This window comes from Oncorhynchus tshawytscha, linkage group LG26, assembly GCF_018296145.1.
Source record: "Oncorhynchus tshawytscha isolate Ot180627B linkage group LG26, Otsh_v2.0, whole genome shotgun sequence".
NCBI classification, from domain to species: Eukaryota; Metazoa; Chordata; class Actinopteri; order Salmoniformes; family Salmonidae; genus Oncorhynchus; species Oncorhynchus tshawytscha.
The window spans coordinates 46,888,318-46,907,695 of NC_056454.1; the positions used below are offsets into that span (position 1 = coordinate 46,888,318).

The 19,378-nt window shown below is 40.9% G+C and overlaps 1 protein-coding gene across 3 annotated transcripts; it reads left to right on the forward strand.

Moving 5' to 3' along the window:
- The first annotated feature begins 2 nt into the window (after positions 1-2).
- On the forward strand, positions 3-12,067 carry LOC112235485 (endoplasmic reticulum junction formation protein lunapark-A-like). Of its 3 annotated transcripts, none has more exons than XM_042306894.1 (13): positions 3-105; positions 989-1,089; positions 5,868-5,909; positions 6,505-6,692; positions 6,781-6,839; positions 6,926-6,966; positions 8,300-8,380; positions 8,658-8,709; positions 8,819-9,067; positions 10,093-10,183; positions 10,338-10,408; positions 10,710-10,862; positions 10,989-12,067. In XM_042306894.1, the coding sequence occupies exons 2-13, from the start codon at positions 1,063-1,065 to the stop codon at positions 11,156-11,158; spliced, it is 1,224 nt and encodes a 407-aa protein (XP_042162828.1). In that variant the 5' UTR covers positions 3-105; positions 989-1,062; the 3' UTR covers positions 11,159-12,067. The 3 variants fall into 3 exon arrangements, with proteins under 3 accessions (XP_042162828.1, XP_042162830.1, XP_042162829.1); XM_042306896.1 differs by having other exon boundaries at positions 11,016-12,067; XM_042306895.1 differs by lacking the exon at positions 3-105 and adding an exon at positions 128-226.
- Positions 12,068-19,378: the final 7,311 nt, after the last annotated feature.

The following is a 19,378-nucleotide window of genomic DNA, read 5'->3' on the forward strand; positions in this document are numbered from 1 at the left end:
TCTGTGGTAACTCGTTGCCACGCCTCTTCGCCCCCTAATATAACCAACATAGAGGAAATGTTGTTTCTGTATGAGAGAGGATCTTCGGACTAAAATACTGTCCAGGTAAATTGCAAAAAAAGCAAAGAGTTGTAAACGCTAATGCTAGCAGATTTGTTGTGTTTTCTTCACGCTAGAACTGCAGCCACTTCATCCGAAACGCGATTCAATATCAATATGCAGGAAGGTGAATAAAGTTGTCTTGCCTAGCACGATGCAACTTGGTAGATCACTGTTTGGTTGGTAAATTTAGTCGTTAGGTTGCTCCGTTTTTCTCTATAAAAATTGTGAAATTGGTTTGCAAGTTTACAGTCGCTTGACGTTGAACACGTTTCTAGCCTTCCTGTTTTAAAGCCCTAGTTAGTTAAATAACTAAGTTGGTTTGCTAGCCAGCTAAAACTATAAGCTATTTCATGCACACGTTTGGTAGATAGTGGCACAGTGTGCATTTGCTTGTTTCTCTGCAGAATGTGAATGGTACCGTAATACCAATTTAGTCTATGATAATATTAAACAAGTATTAACGTTGTTCAGCAACACGCAATTGAACTTATTGGAGGCTTGGCGTTAACTAACAAGCCTAGACGGTCCATAATAGCAAAGTGTTATTAAACTGAGTTTGTGTACACGCATCAAACTGTTGCTTGCTCCTTTTCATATCATAAACTACACACGCTTTTGATAGCTAAATCCTTGCCAGGTCAATTGGTAAACATGCATCATGGTACCCACTTTGGGTTTAGCTAGCTAATGTAACTATGTCATGTGTCAATCAATAATGCTTTTGCGGTAGCTACCATTTTGGTCTTCGAGACTCATTTAGTGTCAGTTGTACCCAAACATGCAGTGTCATCATAACTAACTTCCGTGCACAAGAATGGTTTGGTAATCCTTTTGTTTTAATAGATCATCCCAGTATGCGTTATTAAAACAACGTTTTTGTCAACAGGTGGAGAGATCTTCCACTGAGGGACTTGACAAATCAGAGGGGTGTAAAAATACCCACTTTATTCGGACCTCAATATGGGGGTATTAATATCCCGGTTTAGGGTATGTATTGCATAACTTGTTCATTTTAGTGGTCCTGTATGGTTGTTGGTAGAGCATGGTGGGTTTTATTCCTGGGGCCACCCATACCTAAACTGTATGCACCAGTGTTTCCCCTAGAAAAACATTTATGCAGCATTAGCAAAGTTAGGGTGTGGACAATGGCATGGTTTTTAAATATAACAAAATATAAATGAATCTGTTTCATGAGCTGAAATAAGAAGCCCAAAAATGTGCAAATGCACAAATAGCTTATTTCTACATTTTTGAGAATTTGGCAGTATGTCAAATCAAATTTTATTTGTCACATACACATGGTTAGCAGATGTTAATGCGAGTGTAGCAAAATGCTTGTGCTTCTAGTTCTGACAATGCAGTAATAACCAACAAGTAATCTAACTAACAATTCCAAAACTACTGTCTTATACACAGTGTAAGGGGATAAAGAATATGTACATAAGGATATATGAATGAGTGATGGTACAGAGCAGCATAGGCAAGATACAGTAGCTGATATCGAGTACAGTATATACATATGAGATGAGTATGTAAACCAAGTGGCATAGTTAAAGTGGCTAGTGATACATGTATTACATAAGGATGCAGTCGATGATATAGAGTACAGTATATACGTATGCATATGAGATGAATAATGTAGGGTAAGTAACATTATATAAGGTAGCATTGTTTAAAGTGGCTAGTGATATATTTACATTTCCCATCAATTCCCATTATTAAAGTGGCTGGAGTTGAGTCAGTGTCAGTGTGTTGGCAGCAGCCACTCAATGTTAGTGGTGGCTGTTTAACAGTCTGATAGAAGCTGTTTTTCAGTCTCTCGGTCCCAGCTTTGATGCACCTGTACTGACCTCGCCTTCCGGATGATAGCGGGGTGAACAGGCAGTGGCTCGGGTGATTGATGTCCTTGATGATCTTTATGGCCTTCCTGTAACATCGGGTGGTGTAGGTGTCCTGGAGGGCAGGTAGTTTGCCCCCGGTGATGCGTTGTGCAGACCTCACTACCCTCTGGAGAGCCTTACGGTTGTGGGCGGAGCAGTTGCCGTACCAGGCGGTGATACAGCCCGCCAGGATGCTCTCGATTGTGCATCTGTAGAAGTTTGTGAGTGCTTTTGGTGACAAGCCGAATTTCTTCAGCCTCCTGAGGTTGAGGAGGCGCTGCTGCGCCTTCTTTACGATGCTGTCTGTGTGAGTGGACCAATTCAGTTTGTCTGTGATGTGTATGCCGAGGAACTTAAAACTTGCTACCCTCTCCACTGCTGTTCCATCGATGTGGATAGGGGGTGTTCCCTCTGCTGTTTCCTGAAGTCCACAATCATCTCCTTAGTGTTGTTGACGTTGAGTGTGAGGTTGTTTTCCTGACACCACACTCCGAGGGCCCTCACCTCCTCCCTGTAGGCCGTCTCGTCGTTGTTGGTAATCAAGCCTACCACTGTTGTGTCGTCCGCAAACTTGATGATTGAGTTGGAGGCGTGCGTGGCCACGCAGTCGTGGGTGAACAGGGAGTATAGGAGAGGGCTCAGAACGCACCCTTGTGGGGCCCCAGTGTTGAGGATCAGCGGGGAGGAGATGTTGTTGCCTACCCTCACCACCTGGGGGCGGCCCGTCAGGAAGTCCAGTACCCAGTTGCACAGGGCGGGGTCGAGACCCAGGGTCTCGAGCTTGATGACGAGCTTGGAGGGTACTATGGTGTTCAATGCCGAGCTGTAGTCGATGAACAGCATTCTCACATAGGTATTCCTCTTGTCCAGATGGGTTAGGGCAGTGTGGTTGAATTGCATCGTCTGTGGACCTATTTTGGCGGTAAGCAAATTGGAGTGGGTCTAGGGTGTCAGGTAGGGTGGAGGTGATATGGTCCTTGACTAGTCTCTCAAAGCACTTCATGATGACGGATGTGAGTGCTACGGGGCGGTAGTCGTTTAGCTCAGTTACCTTAGCTTTCTTGGGAACAGGAACAATGGTGGCCCTCTTGAAGCATGTGGGAACAGCAGACTGGTATAGGGACTGATTGAATATGTCCGTAAACACACCGGCCAGCTGGTCTGCGCATGCTCTGAGGGCGCGGCTGGGGATGCCGTCTGGGCCTGCAGCCTTGCGAGGGTTAACACGTTTAAATGTCTTACTCACCTCGGCTGCAGTGAAGGAGAGACCGCGGTGAGTAAGACATTTAAACGTGTCCAACCGGCCTCACAACCGCAGAGCATGTGTATGGAGTTTGTGTGGTTGAGCGATTTGCTGATGTAATTGTTGTGAACAGTGCCCCATGGTGGGGGTATGGGCAAGCATAAGCTTGGACAATGAACACAACTGCATTTTAAGGATGACAATTTGAATGCACCGAGATACCGTGACGAGATCCTGAGGCCCATTGTCGTGTCATTCATTTGCTGCCATCACATTGTGTTTCAGCATGATAATGCACTGCCCCATGTTGCAAGTATCTGTACACAATTCCTGGATGATGAAAATGACCCAGTTCTTCCATGGCCTGCATACTCACCAGACATGGCACTTATTGAGCATGTTTGGGATGCTGTGGATCAATGCGTTTGACAGCGTGTTCCAGTTCCCGCCAATATCCAGCAACTTCACACAGCTATTGAAGAACAACATTCCACAGGCCACAATCAACGGCCTGCTCAACTCTATGTGAAGGAGATGTCGCTCTGCATAAGGCAAATGGCGGTCACACCAGATGCTGACTGGTTTTCTGCAATCTGTGATCAACAGATGGGTTTCTGTACTCCAAGTCATGTGAATTCCATAGACCAGGTGCAGTGGTGGGTGGTATAAGGGGCTTTGGTAACCAAACGGATGGCACTGTGATATCCAATTTTCTGAGTAGAGTATTGTAAGCTATTTTGTAGATGACATCGCCGTAGTCGAGTATCAGTAGGATAGTCAGTTTGGCAGCGTGAGTGAAGGAGGCTTTGTTGTGAAATAGGAAGCCAATTCTACATTTGATTTTTGATTGGAGATGTTTGATGTGAGTGGAAGGAGAGTTGACATTCTAGCCAGACACCTAGGTATTTGTAGTTGTCCACGTATTCTAGGTCATCTGTGATTTGGGTGAAGGAGAAGCTGGGGAGGCTTGGGCAAGTAGCTGCAAGGGGTGCAGAGCTGTTGGTTGGGGTAGCCCGGAGGAAAGCATGGCCAGCGGTTGAGAAATGCTTATTGAAATTTTCGATTATCATGGATTTATCGGTGGTGACCGTGTTACCTAGCCTCAGTGCAGTGGGCAGCTGGGAGGAGGTGCTCTTGTTCTCCATGGACTTAACAGTGTCCCAGAACTTTTTGGAGTATGAGCTACAAGATGCAAATTTCTGTTAGAAAAAGCTAGTCTTTGCTTTCCTGACTGTGTGTATTGGTTGCAGACTTCCCTAAAACAGTTGCGTATCATGGGGATTATTCGATGCTATTGCAGTCCGCCACAGGATATTTTTGTGCTGGTCAAGGGCAGTCAGGTCTGGAGTGTACCAAGGGCTATATCTGTTCTTAGTTCTACATTTTTTTTGCAAGGGGCATGCTTATTTAAGATGGTGAGGAAATTAAAGAATGATCAGGCATCCTCGACTGACGGGATGAGGTCAATATCCTTCCAGGATACCTGGGCCAGGTTGTTTAGAAAGGCCTGCCCACAAGTGTTTTAGGGAGCGTTTGACAGTGATGAGGGGTGGTCGTTTGACCGCGGACCCATAGCGGATGCAGGCAATGAGGCGTTGATCGCTGAGATCCTGATTGAAAACAGCAGAGGTATATTTGGAGGGCAAGTTGGTCAGGATAATATCTATGAGGGTGCCCATGTTTACAGATTTAGCGTTGTACCTGGTGGTTTCCTTGATCATTTGTGAGATTGAGAGCATCTAGCTTAGATTGTAGGACTGCTGGGGTGTTAAGCATATCCCAGTTTAGGTCACCTAACAGAACAAACTCTGAAGATGGATGGGGGGGGGGCAATCAATTCACATATGTTGTCCAGGGCTCAGCTGGGAGCTGATGGGAGTCTATAACAGGCGGCAACAGTGAGACTTATTTCTGCAGAGAATAATTTTTAAAATTAGAAGCTCGGCCTGTTTGTGCATAGACCTGGAAAGTATGACAGAACTTTGCAAGCAATCTCTGCGGTAGATTGCAACTGCTTCAACAGAGTATTGAGTAAAGGGTCTGAACACTTATGTAAGTGTGATATTTCATTTAAAAAAAAAATACATTTGCAAAAATGTCTTACTCTTTTTGCTTTGTCATTGTGTGTTTGAGGGGGGGGGTTAATCCCTGGCCTACATGCAAATCTGTATAATGTCAAATTGGAATTGTTTTGAGATTTGTATTAATTCAATTAAAAGCTGAAATGTCTCACTCACAGCTGTAATCCCTACCAAAGGTGATTCTTCTTGTATTGACTCAGGGGTGTGAATACGTATGTCCATTTTTAAAGTTCTATATTTCATTTTCAATAAATTAGCAAAACATTTCTAAATGTGTTTACACTCTGTCATTGTGGGGGGTATATATTTAATCCATTTTGGATTCAGGCTGTAACACAACAAAATGTGGGATAAGTCAAGGGGTATGAATACTTTTTGAAAGCACTGTGTGTTATATATATATATATATATTTGTCACAGGTGGCAGACGTTTGCAGCAACCCTCTAAATTCCAGAGAATAGTCCTGTGCTCTGCCAGTCCTAGCCTATTGATAGTACCCAGCTTACTGAACTCAAAGCAAGTCTTCCTTCTCTGATACTTTTAACTTGTTCTCTTGACAGACAAAGCCATCCACTGTAGAGGTTTTGGAAGGAATTGATAAGGTATGTGTTTTTTTGGGGGGTTTGTGTCAAGATGGTGTTGATCCGGACTATTTTTTTTTTGGGGGATGTTGCTCTAGAGATTGACCTTGTTACACTATACAGCCAATCTCGAGCTTGAGATCACTCTAGGCGATGTCCAGCAGAGTGACGGACGCATGTTTCCTAACACCAGCAGAAGATGGGTCACTACACTGTCCACCAAATGATATTTTTGGGGTGTGGCTAATCGCATGAAGAACCAAAGGGTGTTTTCTAATCCCTCTTAATAAAAAAAAAGGATAGATAAGTTGGTAATGCACCCTGACATTGAGTAAATAGGCTTTTGTCAAGATTACCAGAGGGAGGCATGGAGAAGTTATATGATGTGTCTGGGATTGAATATGGCTGTTGAATTGATGTGTGGTCTTTGCTGGTTGTTTATTCATTATACACAAGGTACAGTACTATTACATATCTATAGGGTTAACTTAGTTTCATATTCCACAATTTTCTTACTAATAATGTAACTTTTGTCATTATAGAGGAAGTTTAGCTATATTCAATGTGTCAGTTTTTTTTTTATAGAATATTTATATGGAAAATGTTCTATTTACAGGATATACAGACTGGTGAGGAATGTAGAGAACTATATCAAAGACAGTTGAAGCAATGGCTATGGAGACTACTGCTGTACTCGTCTCTTCTCTACCTGATGGCCAGCATAATTGTGTATCTCTGGTACCTCCCTGAACAGATGATTGGGAAGGTCATATTGGCCCTTCCGTATGTGATATTTCCACTATTGTAAGTATCTATAGAGAGAGAGAGAGAGATCGCTATGTCTATTTGCAGTTTGTTGCTTACCTGTCTGTTCTAATTGTTCTTTCCCCAGTGTATGGCTCCTTCGAAAGGGGCTGATTGCTCTTTTTAACAGAAGAACAGAAAAAAACAGTATGTGCTTTAGCCTTTCTTTAGTCTGCCTCATCATGACATGCTGCTTTCATTTGGTGTAATCAGTAAAATGTTTTTTTTTTTAGATGAAAAATTGGACGATCTCAAATCACAAAAACGAAAAATTGTAAGTTAACTTTTTCTGTGGTTGTCTTTTGATTGGGTGAACATCGACTGGACTGATATTAGAATCTGTCATAGCCGTTAGAATCCGGCATAGCTGCCCCCTCATACCTGGATAAGGGTGAACATAATGTGGATCCCCTAATCATTCATGAAGGGGTCAAATGAAAGAGCTAGGATGTCAGCACTTTATATACTATCCTCATACTTCTTTACACCCCGTAACTAATTTGTAAGTGTATTTAATCTGCCATTTTGAGACATTTACCACCTCGAGATGAACACTTGTACCGACGATATGCAGGAGTCTTCATGCCCTGTTCTGCTATTATCGAGCTTTTACAGTACTTTGCTTAGATAATTGCTACTCCTAATAAATCATCTAAAAATCTATGCAGACAGCTGTTAATTGGCCTAAAGACTTTACTTGGTAAAGCACTCTGCTAACATCTCTTAAACTAATAGTGTTTAGTGCTAGAAGGAAATAAATCTGAGTAATTGCTTGTCATGTCTAATAACGTTCAATAATTATGGCTGATGGATTTTCACACTCCATTATCGAAGTAGTGCATGTAATTATTATTCTCATTATGTCTGAACAATAAGCTATTTGGTATTTCCCTTTTTAAATGAAGTTTCTACAAAAACAACTAATTGAATGATGTGTAGACCTACTACAACCGCTTTTATTCTGAAAACCTTTTAATATCTCATTGATGGTAGAATGTGGGTCTGGCTGTCAGTTGACTTTCTGTCGGTAGCTGGTCTTTGTAGTGTTTCATTAGACCAGATAAGAAACATCTAGTTGAATATCAGTCTTGACTTCAAACACCAACATAGGAGTTCACAATTCTGTTTTATTGAGTAGTTGTATCATATTGATATGGTGTTGAAGACTTTTTCCACGTATTGTCAAGATCTGATCATCTGTACAGATGCAAGAAAGTATATGCGGTCGCAGGAACACCCCCCCGTTAAAGCAGTTAATTATTCCAGTCACTTAATGAATTGCTTGTTCACTTGCTCTTTTTTTAATTCGATTAATTACGATGTGAAAGATACGACATTGGTTATCATTGTCTCATTACGGTCATTGGATTTTAACAGAATTAATTGTGTGGAATGGTGACGTGTCATATCAACATCATTAGTCAATTAACAGATCGATCAAACATAAGCTATTAGAACAGAAACCTGCATACTAAAACAGGGCTTTCTGGAAGAACAACACTATGGCACTTGACTGATGAAATGACTCGTACTGAATCAACCTCATTTTCAATGTGTCCTTTTCAATTCCTTAACATTTAAAAATATGAACTGCTCTTGTCCAACAGCTGTTAGAGGTGATGGAAACTGAAACCTATAAAACTGCCAAAATGATTCTGGAGAGATTTGATCCTGACTCAAAAGCGAAGGTGAGAATTTTTTATTTTAACTTATATTTAACTAGGCAAGTCAGTTAAGAACAAATTCTTATTTTCAATGACGGCCTAGGAACAGTGGATTAACTGCCTTATTCAGGGGCAGAACAACAGATTTTTACCTTGTCAGCTCGGGGATGTGATCTTGCAACCTTTCGGTTACTATTCACTAGGCTACCCTGCCGCCCCAATTACATCTGCCTATGAGCCCACTAATTCTGTGAATTAACCTTGAAAGTACATCTGTCTTAATCTTGTTTTCAATTTGAAGGTGCCAGAATCCCTTCCAAATGAAATGCCTATGACTCCAAAACCTCACCAGGGTAATGTAGTTGCCTAGGTATCTTAAAAAAAAAAAAATGTATTTAAGGCCTTTCATGGGCTTGCATGGCTTACTGTTGGTGAACATCCCTGCATGGTGTCCTCCTTTAGAACTCCGTCAGCGTCATGTCACTCCTCGTCCCCCGGTGGCGTTGACTCCTGCCGCAGCCCGTCCTCCTCGTCCACCGGTGGTGGTGACTCCTGCCGCAGCCAGTCTTCTTCTGGCCCCAGGGGCCACCCATGCAGGGCCACCCCTCCACTCCGCTCCTGGAGGACCCCCAGAGAGGATCCTGTCTGAGGCTGCTCAGCAGAACTTGATGAAGAGGCCCATGACCCCTGGCACACTTGTTCCAGGAGTGGGTGAGTGGCTGCACACGGGGACCATATCATAATGTGCTTAAGGTGATTTAAAAATGTATACTTATATTTTTACAGCCATCCTTTTCTCCTAGTCCTTCAGGGATGGGACTTTTCTATACATTTTTAATTTTACTACATTTTTTTACAGGAATGATAGTTTGTTTTACAGGTGGTAGTTCTGGCCAATTGAGTAGTATTTGAATCCATTATGGTAGGGGATGCCTTAAAACAAACTGACGGTCAAGTTTGCTCCAGAGAAGATACCCAGGCAACTACATTATGTCAAAAGTCTGGCCTAAGTCGATAGATGTGAATTTTGAAATAGAAGTTAGTGAATTTGGTGGATTTTATTTTTTTTCTTCCCACCAAGATTTCTCACCATACAACCTTTGACCAAGACTGTTAAAAATATGATGCTTATACTGTCAGTGAGTAGTGTATGTTTACTCTTGTGTCAATAGTCTGGCCTTGGACACATCATAAGAATTGCAAACGGTTAGACATTCTCCCAGAGAAAGCAACATGGTGTAATTACCATGTGAGGTATACAACAACCAGGATAACTTGAACCATGATTAATCAGGGAAGGCCTGCATCTGTTCTCTGGCATTGGTACTGGAAACTTAATAAATGCCTTTCTAATGCCAGGAAACATTTGTCATGGGCACACCTTGCAAATGTTTCATATAGTATCAAGCTATCATGCACTTTTGTAAAAAAATACATGTTGATAGTCACTACAGTTTCCATATGTTGGTATATGAATTAGCAGTAGGAAACTATTGGTTAGTGTATATTAATTACCGCTCAGTAACACAGCAGGGATTCTTGTATACGTGCTGTGCAAGTGAGATCCATTTCCAAGTCATTATTAAAATGTGTCCGTTTCAAACATGTTATAGTGGGCCTCTGCAGCGAACTGTAGATTTGGGTCTTGCTGTTTTTTTATGAAGCTTCTGGTCCTCAGTATTATACTGTGACCTGTATGTGCAGCTAATGTTCATGTGTGTTCTGCACCCCCCCAGGCCCTCCCCTGGCCAGACCTGTCCTCCCCAGGGATCGCGGCGTCATGGACAGGGTTATTGAGTACCTTGTCGGCGATGGCCCTCAGAATAGGTAGAGTAGCTTCTTGGCGGTGTTGTCTTGTCACCTAGAGATGTCAGCGTCTATCGTTTTTAACACTGGCAATGTATTGGTATTGTGATCATTTTTCAATCTTCAGCAAAAAAATAATCTTCTGATTTCATTGCATGTATTTTCTCCCTCCCAGATATGCCCTCATATGTCAGCAGTGTCTCACCCATAACGGCATGGCATTAAAAGAGGAATTTGAATATATTGGTAAGATTTTGAGAAACATATCTGTCACTCTCCATCAAACACTATGCCCTTAATTTGCCCTCTAGCATTTGGCAGCACTGTGTATCCTCAGGCTCTTAAAAGCCTCTGCCACTACTGGCACATGAAAGCATCTAGATTGAATATACAAATAAGGGCAACCCATTGATCTGATACATTTATGATGCAATTTCTTTGGAATATCATTGGTTTTTATCTTCACATTAATCTGTTTTACATGGAAATAAATGCCAATCATACAGTTGACAGTGCACTTCGACCATAGTGGTTTTTCTCGTTTCAGCCTTTAGATGTGCATATTGTTGTTTCCTGAACCCTGCGAGAAAGGCCAGACCCCAAGCCCCCCGACTCTCTGAGATCAGTGCCGAGACGAAGATCCTCACTGATGCACCCGTCGCAACACCACCTGAAGCCGATGAGAGCCCCGTTGCTGCAGGTATGTCTCTACCCAAGTTTTTTTTTTTTTTTTTCAACAAGCATTGGAAGAATCACATTGTCCTAATTGCTTGCTTACTTGAATGCCTGTTAAACATGATGATATATTGATCCTGTCAATGTTCAGTTGAGGAGAAATGGCCTTCTCCCCCAGCTGTAGAGGAGATCCAGGAGTTGACAGTTACTCCAACAGAGAGTGCCCCTGAAACAAAAGGGTCAGAAACCCCAGGCTGTCTGCGAGCCACCCCAGAGAAGTCCGATGGAGAACTGGATATGTCCGATATGGAGGTTCAATAGAATGTTTTTTCAACATCATTTTAGGCTGGAGCTATATTCTTTTTTTTTTTAGTTTTTAAAAGTTAAGAAAAATAACTTAACATCAATCCTGTGAGTAAGAATCGCAGAATGACAGGCTAAGGTTTTGGTATGAACTTAAATAAATATTATTTCTTCCTGTCTGTTATAGTGATAGCATATAAACTGAATCCTGATGGTAGGGGATAATGGACAGGCAATACTCTTGGGATTTGACGCGATGTCAATACTTTCATTCACTATTCCAGCACTTCCATCCATGAAGCAAAGAGTAGGTCTGCTAGCTAAGCGTTTGGCGTTGATGCACAGCTGTAGAATGTTTATATATGTATTTTTTTCCCCCTGTTTAGTCTTTTAAATATTAAGTGGATAAGCAATTTGCCACATGACTATATTGTCTGTTTTGTGTGACGATGTCTGTCCATGTTGTCTACAGACAGGTAAACATGCTAATGCATGCTACTATTACTTAATAATAATAATAATAATAATAATGCAGAGGCCAAATGTAGCTAAGCAGTTTGTGGAATGTTTTCTTCAGTTTGTTTTGCGTGAGTTATTTGCTACATTGTCACTTTTTTTGTTGTTGTGAATATCTGGCCATGTTTACAGAAATGCAGAAAAATATACTGTCCGGTGTTCTATGAAATCTGTATATTTATAGTTGATGATATTTATAGATACTACAGTATTGGGATACAGTGCCTTTTGATCAGTATTGAATAGGTTTTGGATACTTCAAGCACCATGTGGCTAACCACATGTTTACACAGTAATGGTACTATCAGGAGTGCTTATTTTCATATGTATTTAAAAGGAGAAATGTTCTGCTCTACTCTGCATCCGAGTGCGTTGTGCGTTTATACTTTGAAATAAATATAGTAAATTTCAGTAAGCCACATGTGTTTGCTTAGCATTAGTTTCATAATGTGACTGAGTTGTTTTGATGTTCTCCTCAGCAGCTATACCAACTAGAGGTCGACGGATTATGATTATGATTATGATTTTAACGCCGATACCGATTTTAAATCAGCTTTTTAATAAAATAAAATCTATTTGTAATGATGACAATTGCACCAATACTGAATGAACACTTATTTTAACTTTATATAATCAATTTTAGTCTCAAATAATGAAACATGTTCAAATAATGCAAAAACAGTGTTGGAGAAGAAAGTAAAAGTGCAATATGTGCCATGTAAAAAAAGCTCATGTTTAAGTTCCTTGCTCAGAACATGAACATATGAAAGCTGGTGGTTATTATTCCCAATTCTTCAATATTCCCAGTTAAGTGTTAGGTTGTAGTTATTATAGGAATGATGAATTTCTCTCTATACTCTTTGTATTTCATATACCTTTGAATATTGGATGTTCTTATAGGCACTATAGTATTGCCAGCCTAATCTCAGGAGTTGATAGGCTTGAAGTCATAAACAGCGCAATGCTTGAAGCACAGCTGGCAAACGCAGGAAAGTGCTGTTTGAATGAATGCTTACGAGCCTGCTTGATCAAATCAGACTTAATTATAATAAACACACAGAAATACGCACCGTAGGTCATAAACATGGTCAAATCCGGAAACTATAATTTCGAAAACAAAACGTTTATTTCGGTGAAATACCGAACAGTTCCGTATCTAACGGGGGCATCCTCAGTCTAAATATTGCTGTTACATTGCACAACCTTCAATGGTATGTCAGAATTATGTAAAATTCTCGCAAATGAATTACGGTTTTTGTTAGGAAGAAATGGTCTTTACACAGTTCGCAATGAGCCAGGTGGCCCAAACTGCTGCATATACCCTGACTCTGCTTGCACAGAACGTAAGAGAAGTGACACAATTTCCCTATTTAAAAGTTAGCATTCAATTCATGTTAGCAGGCAATATTAACTAAATATGCAGGTTTAAAAATATATACTTTGATTTTAAGAAAGGCATTGATGATTATTGTTAGGTACACATTGGTGCAACTGTTTTTCAACTTTTTTCGCGAATGCGCTTGTTAAATCATCACCCATTTGGCGAAGTAGGCTGTGATTCGATAAATTCAGGCAGTGCATTGATTACATGCAATGCAGGACAAGCTAGTTAACCTATTAATATCATCAACCATGTGTAGTTAACTAGTGATTGTTAAGATTGAGTGTAATTCTAGCTAGCAACTTACCTTGGCTCCTTGCTGCACTTGCGTAACAAGTGGTCAGCCTGCCACGCAGTCACCTTGTGGAGTGCAATGTAATTAGCATCCAAAAATACCGATTATGAAAACTTAAAATCGGCCCTAAGGGTTGGTATTAGAGGTCGGCCAACTAATATCTCCCGCTGATGCAGAAAATGCTGCTACGGGTATGTCTTTGCTCACTCAGTTCAAACTTCAAGGTACATAAACGACAGTTGTAGAGCAAGTATTTATTTGACTAACTTTTATGTCGATCATGGCGAGCCAAAGGGAGAATCACTGGCTGCCTTGTAAAAACTGGGGATAAAGATAATTTTCATTTGAGACCAAGCAGCCTGCCAGGATACTACTTATACCGTACATAGGATTTTAAAAGTTGAATAGAATATGTTTTCAACACGTGAATACATGTTGGAGCTGTGTATTGTTTTAAAATGTAATGGTTAGCAGTGTGCTCAAGTTTTGCCAATCATTTTATTTAACTAGGCAAGTCGGTTAAGAACAAATTCTTATTTACAATGACGGCCTACCCCGGGCAAACCCTAACCTGACGACGCTGATCCAATTGTGCGATGCCCTATGGGACTCCTAATCACGGCCAGTTGTGATACAGCCTGGAATCGAACCAGGGGCGGTTGATTTTTTTTCTAAGTAATTCTCCACATTGTCATTGTATACCAGTATTGAACAGGTTTTCCAATCACAATATGGAGTTAACCACATGTTTGCATAGTAAAGGTACAATGAGTGCTTACTTATCTATGCATTGCTTAACACGAGAGAACAGATGTACTCTGCACCCAAGTGTCTTAAAATGCTTGTGAAAATGCTAATTTCATAATTTGATTTTGATTAAAGGTTCAAAACAATGTTTAACTGGTGGAGTTTTTGATTAGGACATTTTGTTTATGCTTCTATTGATTTGTATGGTTCTTAAAGGTTGAGTGATTGCTCTTACTGTCACTTACACATGTAAGATCTTGAAGTGGGGAGAATTTCATTAATGAATCTGTAGAAATGTGTATTGCATGTCACTACATCTTAGACCAAAACAGGTAAAACCATAGTCTCCATTTTGTTGAAATGAGCTGTTAGTTTGCTGGTTTGTCAACCACCTTGCCCCTGTTCCAATTCACCTATCAATGTTTGGACTTTCAGTAGAACGTTTAAAACAGTCAATGTTCACTAGGAAGCTTATTTTATCTCATTGGTCATTTCAGACAGCGTAAGAGAATAGTGTTGACAACCCCAGCCATTCTTGATGGCTTGAGAGTCATCACTGCAACGAAGTTGCCCACTACACCCCCCCGAGATACAGCATCAACGGTTGGTGGGGTCAACATCACACGTTTTTTTTTTTCACAATATAAAATAGGACCAACACTAGACATGTTGCGTTTCTATGTTTCACGAGGGAGGAAAAAAAATATCCCAGAACTGTGTCATACGCACACATTTGTTTCCATCCCTATTAGTGAGCATTTCTCTTTTGCCAAGATAATCCATCCACCTGACGGGTGTGGCATATCAAGAATCCTATTTAAACAGCATGATCATTACACAGGTACACCTTGTGCTTGGGACAAAAGGCCACTTTAAAATGTGCAGTTTTGACACAACACAATGCAGAGATGTCTCAAGTTGAGGGAATGTGCAATTGCCAGATAATTGTATTCACTTTTTTCTACCATAAACTGCCTCCAACATTTTTTAGAGAATTTGGCAGTATGTCCAAACGGCCTCACAACCGCAGGCCACGTGTTACCATGCCAGCCCAGGGCTTCTTCACCTGCTGGATCGTCTGAGACCAGCCACCCGGACAGCTGATGAAACTGAGGATTAGTTCTGTCTGTGATAAATGCTTTTGTGCTGAAAAACCCATTCTGATTGGCACAGCCTGGCTCCCCAGTGGGTGGTCCTTGCTCCCAAGTGGATGGGCTTATGTCCTCCCAGACCAATCCATTGCTGCACCCCTGCCCAGTCACGTGAAATGAAATCCATATATTAGGGCCTGATTTATGGCACACTCTCTTCTGAGTGTGCCAGAGTGCAAAATAAGAAAGCACAACACCCAATGAATATGATCGGTGTTAATGTCGGCCAAAAAACATAATTGTTACCAGCAGCACAGTTACAGTGCATTCAGAATGTATTGAGACCCCCTGACTTTTTATCCACTTTGTTACATTACAGGCTTATTATAAAATAGATTAAAATGTTTTTTTTCTTCCCCTCATCAATCTACATACAATATCCCATAATGAAAAAGCAAAAATAGTATTTAGACATTTTACTCAGGACTGTGTTGAAGCACCTTTGACAGTGATTACAGCCCTGAGTCTTCTTGGGTATGACGCTACAAGCTTGGCACACCTGTATTTGTGGGAGTTTCTTCCATTCTTCTCTGCAGATCCTCTCAAGCTCTGTCAGTTTGGATGGGGAGCGTCGCTGCGCAGCTATTTTCAGGTCTCTCCAGAGATGTTTGATCGAGTTCAAGTCGGTGGTTTTAGCGTGCCTTGTCTAAACGTAGCATTACAGTCACCAACACTCTAGATAACATTAAAACAGCCTAACCAGCTCTGCATGGGAGAGTAAAATGGTCAGAGTGAGATGTTCTCTCAACTAGTGCTTGACTTCCGTTGTGAAAGCAGAATTCTCGGTTAAACCCTACTCCCCGGCCAGAGCGTCCGGTGTGCTCTGATCGCTCCAAGAACGAAACGCACTGAGTTTATGAACCGACAATCTGACAAAACCCTGGATTTATGAACGCCTAGCCTCTGGCACTCCAGCGTGAATTTAAGAAACACACCCTTAAGGTTCCAGAGTACCATGTTGAATACCGTAACTCTACATTTCATATTCAGTGAGCGTGGCATGTTAAATAATGTAAATCGACATTTCACATTCAGAGTAGAACACTGAACATTCATTTTGTGTTTCTACCTGCTGCATTGTTTTATATACATCACTGCCACTTCTGACTGCACAGTCAGTAAAATGACTATTTGTGTAGAGCGTTTTGAATGCGCATCAGTTTCAGTTTCTCCTTTGTGGAAGGCTTCACCCCGGGAACAGATGAAGTGAGTAAAAACACCATTATGGTTATACATCTTTATTTAACTAGGCAAGTCAGTTAAGAGCAAATTCTTATTTTCAATGACAACCCACTGTTCCTAGGCTAACTGCCAGTTCAGGGGCAGAACGAGGGGTTTTGAACTTGCAACCTTCCGGTTACTAGTCCAACGCTCTAACCACTAGGTCACCTGTCAGAGAACAGATAGAGGTTTGAACAAATCCACCCTGACCACTATTTCAAAACACATTAAATAATAAAACATAACCTTGCTTATGACAATAATGTCTAAAAAACCTTAAATAGAGAACATATATGAATGAGTTTCTCTTATCTTATCTTATATCTTATGCTCCTGATGGGCATTCTCTGTAAGGTAAATGAATGACTCGGACCACCATACAAGTCACAGCCTATCAGCCGGTTGAAAATAATTATTGTCTGCAACTGACCTCAAGGGCAACCTCTTTCACATGTTATGTAAGCCACTCCAAGGAATAGATATACAAAGTGGGATACAACTTATGGAGGCTTTGTGTCTCCATTTGTCCACAGCTCTGTGATATCAGTGAGCCACTAATTGATTTTCAAGGATGACAAATGACATACAAGGCCCCAGTGCCAAGGTTAATTCTGTGCTGCGAAACCAAATGTAGCCCTGCAGCAGGCTGTCCTAAGGTCTATCGCTCTTTTCACACTCTTCGCTCACACGGGCATTCCGATCCACTGGACTCAAATTTATGCTGATCTTTTATTTATACCCTGAAAAAAAAAGCAGATAAGAAACATACGTTTTTCTTGATATTGCGTTTTGTCAAAGCTAGCAGCCAGAGATTGAAATCCTGCGGAACAATTTTCGGACGAAATGAAAGAGCGTGGCCTCCTAAACCCTGGAGGAAAACAACCTCGCAATTTGATGCAGACTATGAAACAGAGGCACAGAACAAGTCACTTGACACACGCATCATGGCTTGTCCATTTTCCATTGCTGCACCTGAATGTGAGCAATTCATAATGTTCCTCAAAATACCTTTATCGTTAACCATCTATCCACTGTACTGAATACTAAAAAATACCATACTGTGTCACAAAATGATAATACAAAATTGACTTTAAACCTACACTATGTTTCTCTCCATCATAACGTAGATCATACAAATATATACATTTACTTATGAATGATTCAATTTTTTTTTCATCCAAGAGTGTATGTGAGACAATGTGAAAAATAAATGGGAAGACGAGTGTCACAAAAGCAATTAACATGCCCGGAATATTACAGATCGACATTGGGTTGTTGACAACAGCATCATTACACCGTAATATCAGCGCCATCTCCTTCAGGGAAGCATTACAATCTAATTAGAATATTATACAAGAGCTTGCCTTGATGGTTTATAATATGAGATTGTTTCTGAACAGTTGATTTCTGGCCATTCGTTCTTGGCTACTTGGACTTTAAATGCTACTTGACAAATACATTTAACAAAAGGTAATCACCATCTAAGAAATACAATTATCATTTGAAACCACACAATACAATTAGGTAACCACACTTCTATTTTTTTCTCCATATTTCATTTATTAATGAATGCATCTCATATAGTGCATTGCATAAGCAATAAACTACTGGCAACTCATTTATACAAAGAATTACTTTCAGGGATAAGGCTTTTTAGAAACAGTCTCTCTCCATTCTAAATTCTACACCCAACAACTCATGTGGAACCTTAGACTGCCTAGTCAGTAACATTATGAAGGTTAAATGCTAGAGTTAAGGGCTTCCATTCAAATACATGATAACGGTTTCCTTAACAGAAGTTTTCCTGCATGTTCAACACCAGTGACGGTCGGTGCCATTTCAGATGAGGGAGGACAAAACTTTTTTTTTCATGAACATGGCCTTATTTCTATTACATCATATTGGATGACTGTCATTCATATTCCACTCACTCAGCTCAATGTAACATCGATAGATTTAGGCTACTACATGATACAACATGTTTCCCTATACCCATCAAGAGGTTGCTATGACCTAGCTTATGAATGAAAGTTTACAATGTCGGTGCAGACAGGTCGAGAGAATGTTTTGAGGTGACAGACATTGACACATTCAATACCGCCTTGCACACTTGCCGGCATCTAGCTGATCTAGGGTGTAATCATTAGTCCAACAGTTGCAAATGAGAGTTTCTGTTGGACAAAGTCAGGTATGTTTATCCCTGTTTCATTCTGTTTGCTTCCGTTTAAGAAACTCTTTTCAACAGAATCTGCGGAATGAATAGACCCCTGATCACACGTAAACACGGTTCATTTTCATAGCAGCCACGTTGTATTCCTTCTCGCCTCTATGCACTATCCTCCTCTCACCTTTTCCCTTTGCTTGTGGACTTCAATGCACAACACATCAGCTGTATGTGACCAGGCGGAAAAACCTTTCCAAGCCAAACCATGTCATAACCACTACACACAGCCCACATCGTTATCACCATATTAGCTAAAGTAACGTCATAGTCAACATAGCTAATAGAACTAATGCTCTAGTAAACCCGCTACAATCATGCAGTACAGTGTACAGTCAGTAAGCAGTTTAGCAGTTACACCGGCGGGTCCCGGTGTCAATAAATTAGTCAAACCAAAAGCTTACCTTGACTTGTGTAAAAGGTGCGTAACTTGCTGCAGGGAAGTCAGGCGCAGGAGAGCAGAAATGGGTAACAACCGGAGCAGTTTAATGCAGCAAAACAAACTGCACCCAGAACAACAAAATACGGGTTGAAATAACCCGTCGCAAACCAGTCTGAAGTGCACATACACATTACAACAAACAAACCACACACAGACATGGGGGGAACAGAGGGTTATATGCACGTCAAGTAATGAGGGTATGTAAACCAGGTGTGTGGGAAAACATGACAAAACAAATGGAAAAATGAAAGGTGGATCGGCGAT

Coding starts and splice junctions, on each gene's coding strand:
- LOC112235485 (XM_042306894.1), top strand. CDS start 1,063: ATGGGGGTATTAATATCCCGGTTTAGG. Junction 6,693..6,780: donor TATGTGATATTTCCACTATT/GTAAGTATCTAT, acceptor TTCTTTCCCCAG/TGTATGGCTCCTTCGAAAGG. Junction 10,863..10,988: donor TGAGAGCCCCGTTGCTGCAG/GTATGTCTCTAC, acceptor GTCAATGTTCAG/TTGAGGAGAAATGGCCTTCT.